This window comes from Limanda limanda, chromosome 10 (genome assembly GCF_963576545.1).
Source record: "Limanda limanda chromosome 10, fLimLim1.1, whole genome shotgun sequence".
Lineage (NCBI taxonomy): Eukaryota > Metazoa > Chordata > Actinopteri > Pleuronectiformes > Pleuronectidae > Limanda > Limanda limanda.
In genome coordinates, this window is record NC_083645.1 from 7441650 (window position 1) to 7456266 (window position 14617).

Below are 14617 nucleotides of genomic sequence, written 5' to 3' on the forward strand. Positions count from 1 at the left end.
TTGCTGTCCTTCATTTAGACCCTGCAATATCTGCCTCATCCATTACCAGGACCTGCCCATTGCCACAGCACCTTTTCATTTACATGTATTCTAAATTCATAGCTAGTTCGTGACAAGTGAGTTGGATTTTTTCAATTCCCCTAATCCTTGTCCTGTTTCAACAGAAAAAGGAGAGAGCGTCTGTCCTCAAGAAGAATAATGCCTACGCTGTAGCGGTGGCCAATTACGCACCTAACATTACCAAGGACTCAGGCACACTTCCAACCATCGCCAAAGGTGGAGCTATGGATCTCAACAAGCCCAGAGCAGACGGCAAAATGCCAGAAGCCAAGAAGTCATTCAACAGCGTCAGCAAAATTGACCGGATGTCAAGGGTTTTGTTTCCGGTTCTCTTTACCGGCTTCAATATTGTCTACTGGGCCACCTACTTAAGCAGAGAACCTGTTATTAAAGACATGGTCCCCTCCACTTAAAGACCAACTTCTGACAGGTTCTGTTTCTGGGGATTAAGAGACGAACCAAATACCTCCAGAAACTGTGTACACATACCTTTGCAGAGTGAAGTCCTGGATTACAGTGTGATCCTCTATCTCCGCCTGTTTTCTACACCGTCTGCCGCACTTTTGAGAAGCCTGGCTTTTGTAAATGTGTATGTAAATTTATATTTATGGTTTCATGGTGACATATCGTGTGATTTCTTTGGTTAGAGTGCATATTTCCTTGAAGTATGTTTCCAGTTACAGTATGTGGCCACTGTACATACAGATAAAAAAGAGTAGTTACATAAACATTAACACATACATTTTATTTAAGATTACTTCTACATGTGTTGAGTTTTCTGGTAATGGCCACTCTCTTGATATCACAGTATATCTTTTTTTTCTTTTGAGTGAAAGGACTGCTTATATCATGTTTCTTTCTGTCTGTGCCATCTAAGAATGGCTTTTTCTGTCCAAGCCGATGCAAAAACACACTTGTATAATATTGTTACGGTGTAAAAGTTGTTTTATTATGACTACAGGTATGGGACTGGAATCACACACTGACCTCCAGAATTATTGAAAATCACAGCCAAATGGCTGTAAAAAAAGAAAAGAGTAGTGTGCTTGTGATACAGTGTAGTGCTGCCAGCATCACAACAGTGATATCATTTGGGATCATAGGAGAATAAGTACCTGAAATAGTTATTAGAAAATATCATGTTGAGAAGAACAGACAGCAGAAGGTTCTAAAAGATGCACGGTTGTTTGTTGGGGTGTTCAAAGCTAAACTAAAGCCAAGTTCAAGATAAATGATAAATTATTGATGTATTCATGCTTTGTTTGTGACATATTGAAGTACACATGTTTACACATGTGTACTTCTAAGTATTGTTAGAAAAACACATCCAAGACCTAATATTGAGGAAGCACAGTCTTGATTAACTTAAATTTATAATGTAACACTAATAATTAGATACAATTATAAATATTTGAGTAAAATTTAGAATGGAAGTCAAGGAACTTTATATGTAACGTGTCAGAACTCTAACAGTCAAGAACAATTCTAAAATTTAAAAAAATCAAATGTTTCAACCACTAAGGGGCAACACTGATGAAGTGTTATCTTAGATTGTTTGCTAATGTCAGCGACAAAATTACTATTCATGCATCTTATAGACACATGAAAAACATTATTATTCCATTGAGGTTTTATTTTTTGCCAGATCATGAAGGCAAGTTCAGCAATCAGTCACCTTTAAGCTCAGTTTTGGTCTCCATCAACTACCGACGATGATATCTGGCACTTTATCTCTTAGATATTTGACTTTCATTACCTTCGATGCTAACTTTTTCTGTCTGCCATTTGTTTGCCAGTTTTTATGTGAATTAAATGAAACCAGCTTGAATTTAAGTTGATGAGAGTGGTGGAGTTTTGGGATTATCTTTTGTAAATTGGTCATCATGGATTTCCCCTCTCACCCTAACACGTTTATCAATTGGCTTTGAAAGTGATCAATATGAACAGTAGAGGTGCTGTTTACATGGCAATAAAAAGAAGACTTTGCTACTTCACAAGCACACTAACAAATATTATTAAAAAACATTATTTATTATTATGTATATATTTGTATTTATCTGTACATTCTTATTTGACTTATTTAATTTTGCAAAGTTCAAGTCCAAATAATTTTATATGAGGTTTATATGTACACAGTCAGTATTTTACAAGCATCGTGTGAAAACTCATTTCAAATGTGTAAATCACAGATTTTTATTGGCTTTCCCACAGTGGGAATAACTCTGGAGTACAGTGTGGATTTGATGGTGTTAAGTCGAGCGGTGTGACACGTCTGCCGTTACATGTTTATGCTCATCATCCCTATCCAGTGTTTATTCCCAGCACATTTCACCATCCCACCACAAACTTTTGAAATAGTCGCGGATTTGAAAAGCATAGGATTGTAAACATAAACCTGCTTTGTGCCCGTGTCAACTTCTGTGAATCACATTTAGAAATATTTTTAATCATCACATTACTCTGCTAATACTTTGAGGAAGTGGCCCAAGTAAAAGGATGAAGGCAATTTTCACCTTGATATTATCAAAGATCACAGATTAAATGCTGTTTACACTAAACTGGACTAACTCAAAATCCATAAACATTCTTCATCAGCAACAAAATAACAGGGACACTCAATGATTGTACTTTTTGGAGCATGAGACACAAAAAATCATCGAAGCTCTTAGTTGAGGTTAGGGACAGGTTTTTTTGGTTGTGTTTGAATATCCATCTAATAATGTTAGATCAAGTAAAACAGTTATTGCTCTTTCACAATCTCTGCCATGTTCACTGTATGTTGATGAGACAAATCATATTCTGCCCCATATCAGTAGCCAAATACAGAATGTTTTTACATAAAGTGATATGATTTCTGCTTCACATCAATATTTCAGCTCAGTTTAGCTTAATTTTATATTTGAGTCAAACTTTGCATGAAGATGAAATCCCAGAGTTTTATTTATTTTTTACCAATTATGTTGTCGGATAGAATTATTTGTAGCTCAGTTTTTATTCCAACATCCTGATAGAATATGAAACATTCCAGATTAAATGATTGTTCACGAGGTGGATGCTTGATTCAGTGCACAGTTTCTAATAAAACACATATCATTTCAATTCTTTATATCTAGCCGGTGTCAGTGTCTGTGGGTGTTTATCACAAACAAATGATATGGTTTTCTTAAAGATTTTAAAGAATTGTGACAAGGATATGTACTGAGAGGAACAATTTACAGTTAATATATGAATTAACTCTTGTGGAGAAGAGGGTGTCACTGGCATTTCTTTGTTTTTGTTATTGTTTGTGTTGCTTATCAGTATGCTAATATTAGAATACTAGTTATAGCTAAAATCCTGTGATATCGGTCAAGTTGGCTCTTTTCTTAATCACAGGTTAAGAAAAGAGCCAAGGAAGCCATGCAAATACTGTATTTTACTCTAAAGAGTTGGAAAACATTTTCAGTTTTTTACACTATGTGATAGGTAGATGAAGAGATAAACATGTTGAATTGTATAAATAGTGTATTTTTCACACAGTGGGCCTATTTAACATATTAGTTGCACAAATAGTCGTTACTGCCTCTGCCAAGGAGGTAGGTAATTGTCCCAGATTTCCCAGGGACAATTCAACATGGATCTTGGTGAAAGAATTCCTTCATATTTACGGAACTAAGTAGCTAAGAGTGTGTACAAGCTGGTGCAGCTTGATTGGATTTAAGGTGGCTGTAGGGCCTCGGTGAAGGTCTGCAATCTACTAAGGGTCATTCTATTTGCACTGTCTGCAAGACCTGCATGTTTCTAGATATCCTCACAATTTACAGCCCAGTCAGACCATGAGCCCATGAGTGAGGCAGCCCTTCCTCAGCAGGAGAGGAGGCTGTCAGCCGATGCTCTAATGCTGCCAGAGACTATCATTACAAGTGTGTTGGTAAGACCCACAAAACGCCCTGTGGCACTGAGCTGTAATGTAAAGCTCGCTGAAGTTTTCATTTGCAGCCTGATCTTTCACTTGAGCTCTGCACCGACCACAGTGTGAGGTCGGATTCTCTCTGAGCGTAGACCGTGACACGACATCCTCAGCCCACAGCCGACCCCGCTCCCTGTAAGGTTGCATGAACTGTTAGTGGTCATAGCAGGAAAAGCACAATTGTCTTTGATAACATTAACCATGGCTGCATTACTGTGATCCAGGCCTAATCAACTTGGGTTTTTCCTGCTCTCAAGTAAAAATGTCAAAGACTAAATGAGAGCGAAAAACCAAGGAAGAGGAAGACTGTCCTCCCCAAAAAGGAAAAACGTAAATTTCACCATTAAGCGTGATGTGTCCGGTGGTGTTGTCATGGTGCGATAAAGACCACACTGGGAGGAGGTGGAATTCTTTTTGTGCCTAAACCCAAACAGACATTTACCACAGTGACAAAAATGTTTCTTCTTTATTTATTCATTGTAGATCTCCTGCCACTGTAGGGGTGCTAATTCATTAACTATTCATATGAGTCATATCAGAGGATAGTAGCAGTGTGAACAAACGACCTATGTGGATATTTAGGTTAGAGGACTTGTTCGGAAAGGTGGAGTTGTAGCTGCCATCTTTAATTTATCAGCCTGATCCTGGGAAATGTGGCAAAGACCTGTGTAGGAAGAGGAGAGGAACTGAGAAACTGGAAACGTCTCTGAATCAGCTTGGCGTGTTGTCAAACGATCATTGAAGGTTTTTAAAACACAGAGTTATATCCTCTGTGAGAAAAACAGATGCTGAGCTCCTTGAACCAAAAGCATGAATCTGTAAACAAAAAAGAGAGAAAGAAAATAAGATTACATGACAGGCATGGACTTGGTCTAATGGAGGCTTGTTGTCCCTGGTTACACAAAGAAGAGAAGCAGGAATCTATTCTTGTGCAAGAGGCAGCTTCGTTGTCATAACAACTGAAATCCATTTTTATCCTCCGGCTGAGAGATGGAGTAGGCGGGACTTCCGGCTGTTCACGCTTGTCAAAGAAAAACGACAAGATAATCATCCCCTATCGACGCTTTCAAACGATAATGTCTGTATTGTAATTACTCTGTAATTTAGACCATTATAGTGCGATCCCTGGCTCTGAACTGAATAAACATGCTAACACGCTGTCAGGAGAGATTGCATGTTGCCCTGTCTAGTTGTTTTGACCCTATTAACAGCCGCCATGTTCACAGGAAACAGTAGGTAAACACGGATGGTATAATCACATGGATTTATTAATGCACGGTACAGGAATAGAGCAGAACCTTCATTAGCGGTGTCGTTACAAATCTGTTATACATTAGACATAAACCGTGCTACATTTAGATATATACGCTTTGTAAGCTAGACTCGCCGATACAAATGATAAATTAACGGAATTTATTACAGCGTTTCCTCTTGACTCTTTCCATCATCTTTGGTCTGGGCGAAGAAGAACAACATTTCCCACAAGTATTTGCGGGTGCGTCACCCAAAATGTCAGCTCCCTGGAAGCTCATGCATCGGGGTTACTACATGTAAAGTACCTTGTTTTCACTCTGTTTTCATTGTTCACCAATGGTCCGCTGCCATGACAACAGCAGGATACACACACCGGTTAGCACTATTAGCTAACGCCTGCTAGCATTCGCGCATCCTGCTGTGAGTGTCCTGCTGAACGGAGACATGTTGCTGTCCGTGTTGTCTCCTGCGTGGAGGAGAGGTGCTCCTCACTTCGGTCTGTACAGGAGGAAGCTGCCGGGGATCGGTGTGAGCTTCACAGTGTGGAGACACCTCCGGATGAAGACACGTCCCGTGTCCCTCAGCGGCTGCAGGACGAGCAGCACACAGACACACAAGGTGACAGCAGGCAGTCAGCTGTGTTGACATCACTGACACACACTGTTGGGCGTGTGTGTTTTGTTTCTTATTCACATACAGATAAAGGATAAAACAGTTGGTCATGTGGTCAACTACTTTATTGAATTACTCAGTTCTAGTTCATTACTTGTCCCATGCATATAGTTGCTTGTTCATTATTATAATTTAACTATAACAATATATACATATTCTACTTTAAGGTGGGTTACTGTTACAGTTTAGCTGCTGTTGTTGACTTCTTTCCTTTGGTTCCTCAGGAGGACATTGACCTGTCCAAGTTCCCTGTGGACAGAATCAGGAACTTCTGCATCATCGCCCACATTGATCATGGAAAAAGCACCTTGGCTGACAGACTGCTCGAGATGACTGGTATGTCTGCTCACCACACAGACATACCATTTAATTCTATATCATCATATTCAGAGAGGTTTTACAGCAGTTTCATTGACACTATAAATACCTTTAGTGACATTAAAGTAAAATAACTGTCATTTGGAGATTACCCCTCATCTCTACTACAAACTCCCTTTGCCCTGCTTTACTTTATTTACATTCAAATGTGTCAGAGATAATGTTCAGATGTTGTGCTTTCTTATTACTAAAGGTTTTAGGCTACAAGTGCATGATTTCATAAAGAATATTCACTTTAAAATGTTTTTTTTAAAAGACGGACATCACATTTTTCATTTAGGTTGTGTTCCATCTTCTTGTACTCCTAGTAACATCCATACTGAGGCTTACTCCTCTGCAGAAATCTCACGTGTTACATATACATACCAAGATTATTCATGCAGACCCTGCAGCTGCAGAGATATACTATATATTCATTTTAGGCATTTGGGTGTTTAGCAGGGGAAACGCATAGTACTTATTAAGTGATATGAAACTTTCCTCAGTCGCTCTGAAGTAGATTATAACTGTACTGAGGTGTCACCAATGTCCCTGACAAACAGGAGCCATCGTGAAGACTGACAAGAACAAACAGGTGCTGGACAAGCTTCAGGTGGAGCGAGAGAGGGGGATCACAGTGAAGGCCCAGACGGCCTCATTGATTTACAGCTACCAGGGGCAGCAGTTCCTCCTGAACCTCATCGACACACCGGTAGGTCCTCAGCTGGGTGGGATGTTGGTGAAGAGAGGGGGTTGTCATGGCAGTGAGCTAGTTAGATTTATTGACTTAACAAAAGAAACAGTGGTTACCACTGTAGCATCACTGCATGAAGGTTCTTGATTTGAATCCTGGTTTCGACCGGGGTCTTTCTGTGGAGTTTGCGTGTTCTCCTCGTGTCTGTGTGGGGTTCTCTGGGTTCCTCGCATAGTCCCAAGACTTGCAGACTGGGGTGAGGTTAATTAAATCTTATTGTTGTGAATATGAGGGTATAGGTTGTTTGTCTCTGTATAACCTGGACCTGTACAACCTGTTCTGGGTGTACTCCACTTTTTGGACGGTGTCCGCTGGGATTGGCTCCCTCTGACCATTACAGGATAAGGGATATACATAATGGATGGATGAGAACCAATATTTACCTCTGTTCCATGAATCAGATTTTTAATTTAATTTAATTTAATTTAATTTAATTTAAAGATAAAATATCAGATTATTGAATTGAGACTTAAACAAACACATTATGCAGAAGAATAGGATTTATTTGATTTAGTTATAATATGAAATTAGTGCTTGTTGCATGATTTCAACTCATGTCCATTATTTTCATCTATCTTAACTGTCCTCTGCAAAGAAAACAGATAACAGTCAGAAAATTGGCGTATTCATATTTCACGCCATTCTTCCGTCAGATGGATTTGTTTACATGTTGCTCACCTATATCTCTCTTGTTGACCCTTTGTTTACTCTCTCTCCAGGGTCATGTGGACTTCAGTTATGAAGTGTCTCGATCGATATCCGCGTGTCAAGGTGTTCTGTTAATCGTCGATGCCAATCAGGTACAGAGCCAGATGTTTTTAATTCATTATTGTGGTTGTACTCACTGTGTGTGCTACAGTCATTAAAGTTGTGTTGTCATGTGAAGGGGATTCAAGCACAGACGATGGCTAACTTCTACCTCGCATTTGAAGCTCAGCTGACAATCATCCCCGTCATCAACAAGGTACCTACAGTCCGAGGGGGGTTTGGTTTAATCACATGTTACTTTGCCACTTGAATTCTGTGTGTTGGATAATTCTGCTCATCACATTTTCTGTCTCAGATTGATTTGAAAAATGCAGATCCAGAGAGAGTGGAGGCACAGATTGAAAAGGTCTTTGATATCCCACGTGAGGAGTGCATTCGGGTGAGATGGACCACAAAGAAAATTCAATTTCCACAGAAGCTTTTTTTGAGAGATGTTTCTTAATTTAAGATGTCATCTTTTATTCAGATCTCCGCTAAACTCGGAACAAATGTTGAAATGGTTCTACAAGCTGTTGTGGAGAGGATTCCACAGTAAGGAAACTCGGGAGTTATCACTTCTCACATGAAAACACGATTGACTAAAAGAAAACGAAAACTGAAGCTTATTTGTTCTTTCAATGTTTGTTCTCAGGCCCGTGGCAAGCATTGACAGCCCATTCAAGGCCTTAGTGTTTGACTCCAATTTCGACCACTACAGAGGTGTGGTGGCCAACATCGCTGTGTTCGGTGGTAAGGTCAGAAAGGGCGACAAGATCGTGTCAACTTATCTTGGCAAAACCTACGAGGTCAACGAGCTGGGGCTCCTTCGACCAGATGAGCACCCAACACAGAAACTGTACGTGGCCTCTGTTTTCATCACTTATCTCCCACTTTGTGCTTATCCAAAGGAGCTGATGTTGGAATAACGCTGATGATTGAGAATTTGGTCGATTAATAAATGAATTGATCAAGAATAATCAGTCATTTATATTTGAAACAAATATGTCAAACATCTACTGCTTCCTGCGTTGTAAGTACTGTTTAATTATTATACAATATAGATAATATGATAACAACCTGAACATTTTAAAGTTTTTTTTAAATCTCTGGTGTTTTCCACAGTGCTTTACTTTTGTTTTAGTTTGTGTAGTCCCCTGATTTAATAATCAGTTTGGCATCTGTTCATATTATTGTTCATATACCAAATGAAGGGCATTAAGAACAAAACATACTGTAAACAATAATCCAGAGGTAATTGAGATTTAGTTTTTATGTTGTCACACATTTTATTGTGCAAAGATCCTAATAATAATTAAAGTTCTTAAATCCTAATGATTTAAAATAGAGGGGAGTTTTGACTGTGATTTTGTCTAAATTGTATCTATTGCAATGCATATATAAAATATCATTTGCAATCTAATACAACAGCTTTAAATTAGATTCTGCCATTGTCAATGCAGCCATAATGAGCAAGTCCACTAAACGTGGACGCTCTGATTCACATTGTAGATAAACACTGGAGTCCTGTGGAAAGTTGTGTCAACTGTCTCCTGAGATGCTTGCTAACATTGTGTTGTTGGTGTTGTTGTTGTGTAGATTTGCAGGTCAAGTGGGCTACATAATAGCAGGGATGAAGGATGTGAAGGAGGCTCAGATTGGAGACACACTCTACCTTCAGGACCAGCCTGTCGAGCCTCTCCCAGGCTTTAAACCTGCTAAAGCTATGGTGTTTGCTGGTAAGAACTGCAGCTGCTTCCTGCTTCTCTCTCTGGAAAATTTGAGAAAAATTATAAAACCATGTTTAAAAAACTAACAGCATCAAGATCATCGTTACTATTGAAACACGAGCCTTGAATATTGTAGTGTCAATAGATGTGAAGTCAAACACAAACTCCCTTCAGTGCTTGTTGTGCCTCACCAGCGAGTACAGTAAAGTGCAGCCAGTGCTCTCCAAAAGAAAAGAGTCTTTTATGCTGATGAGCACTTTTCTCTGTCCCCCAGGCATGTATCCAATGGACCAGTCAGAATATCCAGGCCTCCGCAGCGCCATTGAGAGGCTAACCCTGAATGACTCCAGTGTCACAGTGCAGAGAGACAGCAGTCTGGCCCTGGGAGCAGGCTGGAGGTGTGGATGTTATGAAAGAATAATAAAAAATGGCTTTTTGGAGGAGTGAGGATTCTGCTGCATATACTGTACCAGCAGAAGAGAACAAAGACGTGGATTTTAAAACATTTGAGCAGTGCAACCACAAATACCCTCTCCCAAAATCTTGGATTCTTCTCAAAGAGGCTCTTTGTAATTAAAAAGAAGTATCAATTATAAAAGTTAAGTGATCCTGTGGACCCCCCCTCCCTCTCTCTCCCTGCAGACTTGGCTTCCTGGGTCTTCTTCATATGGAGGTGTTCAATCAGAGGCTGGAGCAGGAATACAATGCCTCCGTTATAGTCACAGCGCCCACTGTTCCCTACAAGGCCATCCTTTCCTCAGCCAAACTCATTAAGGTAAGAGCCATTTGCTGCTCCTATATATTTTCTGCTCTTTACGAGGTCTGGCTCCCACTGTAAGTTAGAAACTGGTGATATATGGAGGCTTCCTGGAATTGCTGGCTTTCCTGTGTTATATCACATGGGAGATGTTTGATGGGATGAAGACTGTTTTAGATTGACATTTTTGATGATTATTTTAGGAAGTTTTGACACAAATGTACTCAATGAATTGCAAACTGTAAGAAATATAATTCAATCTTTATTTTTTACTCTGGAATACTTTCCAAGAAAAATTTAATAAGAAATAGTAACATTTACATTAAAGGCAAGTAAAGCAAGAGAAATAGCAGAAGCCATTGAAATAAATGGAGAACATGAAACGTATTTTAAAGCAAATGAATAGTTTTAAATAAATTAATCAACTAAACAAGAGCAGCAGGGGGTAACATAAAATGAAAGAGACATGACATAACCTGTGGTAGCCTTCAGTTGTCATAAAAACTCAAAAGGTGTTTCGTTTGTCCAGATTGGGCTACTGTACAAACAAGGCTGCCTCCGTAGAGAGGACCCGCCCCCGATGTTAATATAAAGAATTTAAATATAAAGGGCTCATTCTAGGATAAAGAAAACAACAATTCAGCCAATTTAGATTATCACACACTAGTGAAAACATCATTGGGATTATTTTACCAATAGATCATCCTACCAATAGATCCCTTTCACCTAAATCTTACACTGTACATTTAAGTTGTGTCACCTCTTCTTACAGGAACATGGCAGTGAGGAGATAACCGTCGTGAATCCCGCTCATTTCCCAGAGAGATCGGTTGTGTCGGAGTATCTGGAGCCCATGGTGATCGGGACCATTCTCGCTCCAGACACGTACACTGGCAAGATCATGTCTCTCTGCTTGGTAAGGGGAGAAGGGAAAATGCTAATTAAACCAATTAGTCTGAAGTATTTAATTCGAATTAGATCTTTCTGCACCATATGGGGTTTAGCCTTCATTTGTTCATGATGTACACATGTATCTGCCTTTTCAAAGTCATATTTAAAATATAGGTTTTTTTTTTACAAGACAGAGTGGGTTAGTGCCTCTAAACTCTCACAGACAAGTTGGCCTGATTCTCAGGCGTGCTGTACAGTAAATGGACTGTGACAGGAGATATCAGTGCAGTCATGGTTTTTACACTTTCCAAATCGGTCTGGAGGAGAAAAGAAAAAAAACTGCTGGACTTAGAAACAGAGAAGCCATTAAAACTGTTCTTTTGTCAAAAGTGTGCCTTCATTTTATTTTAATGATGCCACTTGTTCAGGTCTTTCCCCCTAACATTAGTGTTTACAAGCAGCCTCCTAACATTTGAATTGAGTTTTATTCGATTGTTGAGACTGTTAATATACATAATTTAAGACTAGTGAAGGCAATAACTACCTTATATTGTCTGTGTTGTTAAAGAACCGCAGAGCTATCCAGAAGAACATGATGTACATAGACGACCAGCGCGTCATGATGAAGTATCTCTTCCCCTTAAATGAAATTGTTGTGGATTTCTATGATCAGCTCAAATCTATGTCATCTGGATATGCAAGGTAAACTCAACAAACACTATGTGAATGCCTACTGTCATCAACAGACACATTTAGTATGGACTGTCAGGGTTGTTTTGCATAGACAAAAGTAGTACTTGTACTATTACTTACATAAACATTACTTTATTAATTATATAAGTTATGTATTATGAGTTTTTCGGGATAAGAGTTGGTAGAATTCCAATAGTAAGTCATAAGGGCAAAAATAGCATCGATTTTAAACTTGTATTCAGTTTGTATAACTGGATAATTGTAAATGTTAGGGAAATACTTCTAATATAAAAAAAGGACAAAGCCAAGTCCTCTCCTCCTCTAATCCCATAGTTTTCCTTCTCTTGTGTGTGGGCCTCGTATTTAGATCACGCTCTTCGATTTCTGTGAAAGTTTTCCATGCATTCAGCTGACCATGAATTTGATTTGATCTTCCACACTGTAGCTTTGATTATGAAAGCGCAGGCTACCAGACTGCTGATCTGATAAGGTTGGACATTCTGCTGAATGGACGTCCGGTCGAAGAACTCACCACGATTGTGAACAGGTCAGTTACAACATAAGCTAAATTCAGATGCTGTAATGAAAATCATCCCCTTTTTTAAACTGATGCTGCTTGAAAGCATCTTGTTACAGTCCCAGCCACAGCTTCATTATCACCACTGTCAAAAGAAAAAAATTGTGGATTTTTATGAGTTTACATAATTACAAGGTTATATGGTCCTGTATTAGCAGAGTAATTGTTCCGAGCCTATGGAGCATGAAATGTATTCAACACCCGGGACTTACATTAAAATACTGCATCTTGGTGGCCCGTGTTAACATTATCTGTTACAGTGACTTTACTCTCCAGACAAGGACTTCAGTCCATTTGTGACAAGGACAATAGACTAAACTTCACTGGCAAAAGTGATGATGCACAGCAGATCTGTATTTATTGTACTTACTACCAAAGCCAGCACAGGAGCCAATGCAGGCCTGGGTAATTGAGGGGCGCCACGCTTCACCAGAGTTGGCTGCTCTCAGACCATTTATGCAGTTAACTATGGTGACCAGCCGAGCTTGGCTTCAGCCTCTCATTCCTTAAGGGGTGATGGACCAATCACAGAGCAGAATATCTTTTACAGGGGGCACGTTATGGAGTGACTGAAATTTATCGTACGTGACTGAACCAAAGTGAGGCAACGGATGTGCTGTCAAGCACAAAGGCCAACTCCATCTGTTTGGTGAACTTGGAAGATTGATACTTCCAGGTTTTTTTAAACTTACCCAGACTTTTCTGATTGAGATGCTGGGATAAGCCCCTCCCTACTATTTCAACCCCATTCATATGCTACTATATTTTAATTTGCTGTGTGAGTCCCTTACATTTTGAAGGCTGATCTTTGTGTTTTTCATTATAGAGACCGTGCCCACAATTCAGGGAAAGCCATGTGTGAGCGGCTCAAAGACTCCATACCGAGACAGATGTTTGAGATAGCTATACAGGCAGCTATTGGAAGTAAGGTCATAGCAAGAGAGACGTAAGTACAACATCTGAAACGTCGCTCACTAGAGCCCATACCTCCGCCAAGGCCCAACAGTCCCCTTTAATTCTATCTACCTGCACCACATTTCACAAACTCGGACGCAGATATCGGTCCCCTAAATGTGCCTGAATTGTTTAATTGATGTCCATAGATTTTTAATGAATATGAAACTGTTGAAAAATGCTCTATCTTGCAAAGTTAAAGAAAGCGAAGTAAAAAATACTTGGTCCTCCTCCTAATCCGCACCAAAATGTAATGGTTTCTACCTTGACCTGTATCACATCCTTCCACCAAGTTTCATTGGAAGCCATTCTGTTGTTTTTGTGTAATCCGACTTATAAACAGACACAGACTCCTTGGCAGAGGTAATGAGCTTTGTTAGAGTGGTATGAGGTTAAATATTCATACAACCAATACATGTTTATGAAGCACTTTGAATTCTCTTTTTATAGGAAATGTGTCAATTAAATTAACTTGCCCTAAGAATATCAAATGACATTATTTGTTTCTTTTAGAATAAAGGCATACAGGAAAAATGTGCTTGCCAAATGTGTAAGTAAATTTTTTTCTTAATTCTAAACTGTTTTTTTAATCTACAGATAAATACAAACTCTGAATAATAATATTTTGTTTCCATCTCTCTAGTATGGAGGTGACATAACACGCAAGATGAAGCTGCTGAAGAGACAAGCAGAGGGCAAGAAGAAGATGAGGCGTATTGGAAATGTGGACGTTCCCAAAGAGGCCTTCATTAATGTTCTGAAGAGAAAAGACAAATAGACTGTGATACCATTCGAATATTGACATGTAATTTTATTATTATATTGAACAAGTCTTTAAAAAGCAGAGCTAGATTTTTGTTTAATAAAATGGTCATTGGTGCGTAAAAGTAGTTGTGCTGCTTCCACTGTATACACCATCATTACATCTCTACCTGATATATAATGTAAGATACATTATAAACGAAAGGATTTCATATTGATTTAATTCAGTATTTTAAAAGCTTCAAAACTCATTCCTGCATTTAGCCTTAATAGTTTTTTTTAACACTTCTGTTCATGGTGGCTATTTATTTCAATCATCTACTGAAACAGCTGTTTCTTAACTCAGTGTTTTTTCAAAATAACAATTATTCTAACTTATGTTTAGAAAAGTATGAAGTCTCAATCTAATGACACAGCTGCACTTACACATTTTATAAATTCTTTGATTGGGCAGATCACAGGC

The 14617-nt window shown here is 38.9% G+C and overlaps 2 protein-coding genes across 2 annotated transcripts in view; both read left to right on the top strand.

Moving 5' to 3' along the window:
- Positions 1 to 473, top strand: part of LOC133011712 (gamma-aminobutyric acid receptor subunit alpha-2) — a 31039-nt gene extending 30566 nt beyond the window's left edge. The window contains exon 9 of the mRNA XM_061079549.1: positions 165 to 473. Coding sequence (XP_060935532.1) covers positions 165 to 473 — 309 coding nt within the window. The remainder of the gene's footprint in view (positions 1 to 164) is intronic.
- A 5053-nt stretch (positions 474 to 5526) lies between these two features.
- guf1 (GTP binding elongation factor GUF1) lies at positions 5527 to 14279 on the top strand. Its single transcript, XM_061079739.1, has 17 exons — positions 5527 to 5881; positions 6160 to 6271; positions 6856 to 7004; positions 7766 to 7846; positions 7933 to 8010; positions 8110 to 8193; positions 8281 to 8345; positions 8446 to 8649; positions 9390 to 9529; positions 9795 to 9918; positions 10163 to 10295; positions 11050 to 11193; positions 11737 to 11870; positions 12307 to 12408; positions 13265 to 13384; positions 13906 to 13942; positions 14036 to 14279. The coding sequence occupies exons 1-17, from the start codon at positions 5708 to 5710 to the stop codon at positions 14168 to 14170; spliced, it is 2016 nt and encodes a 671-aa protein (XP_060935722.1). The 5' UTR covers positions 5527 to 5707; the 3' UTR covers positions 14171 to 14279.
- The last annotated feature ends 338 nt before the right edge of the window (positions 14280 to 14617 follow it).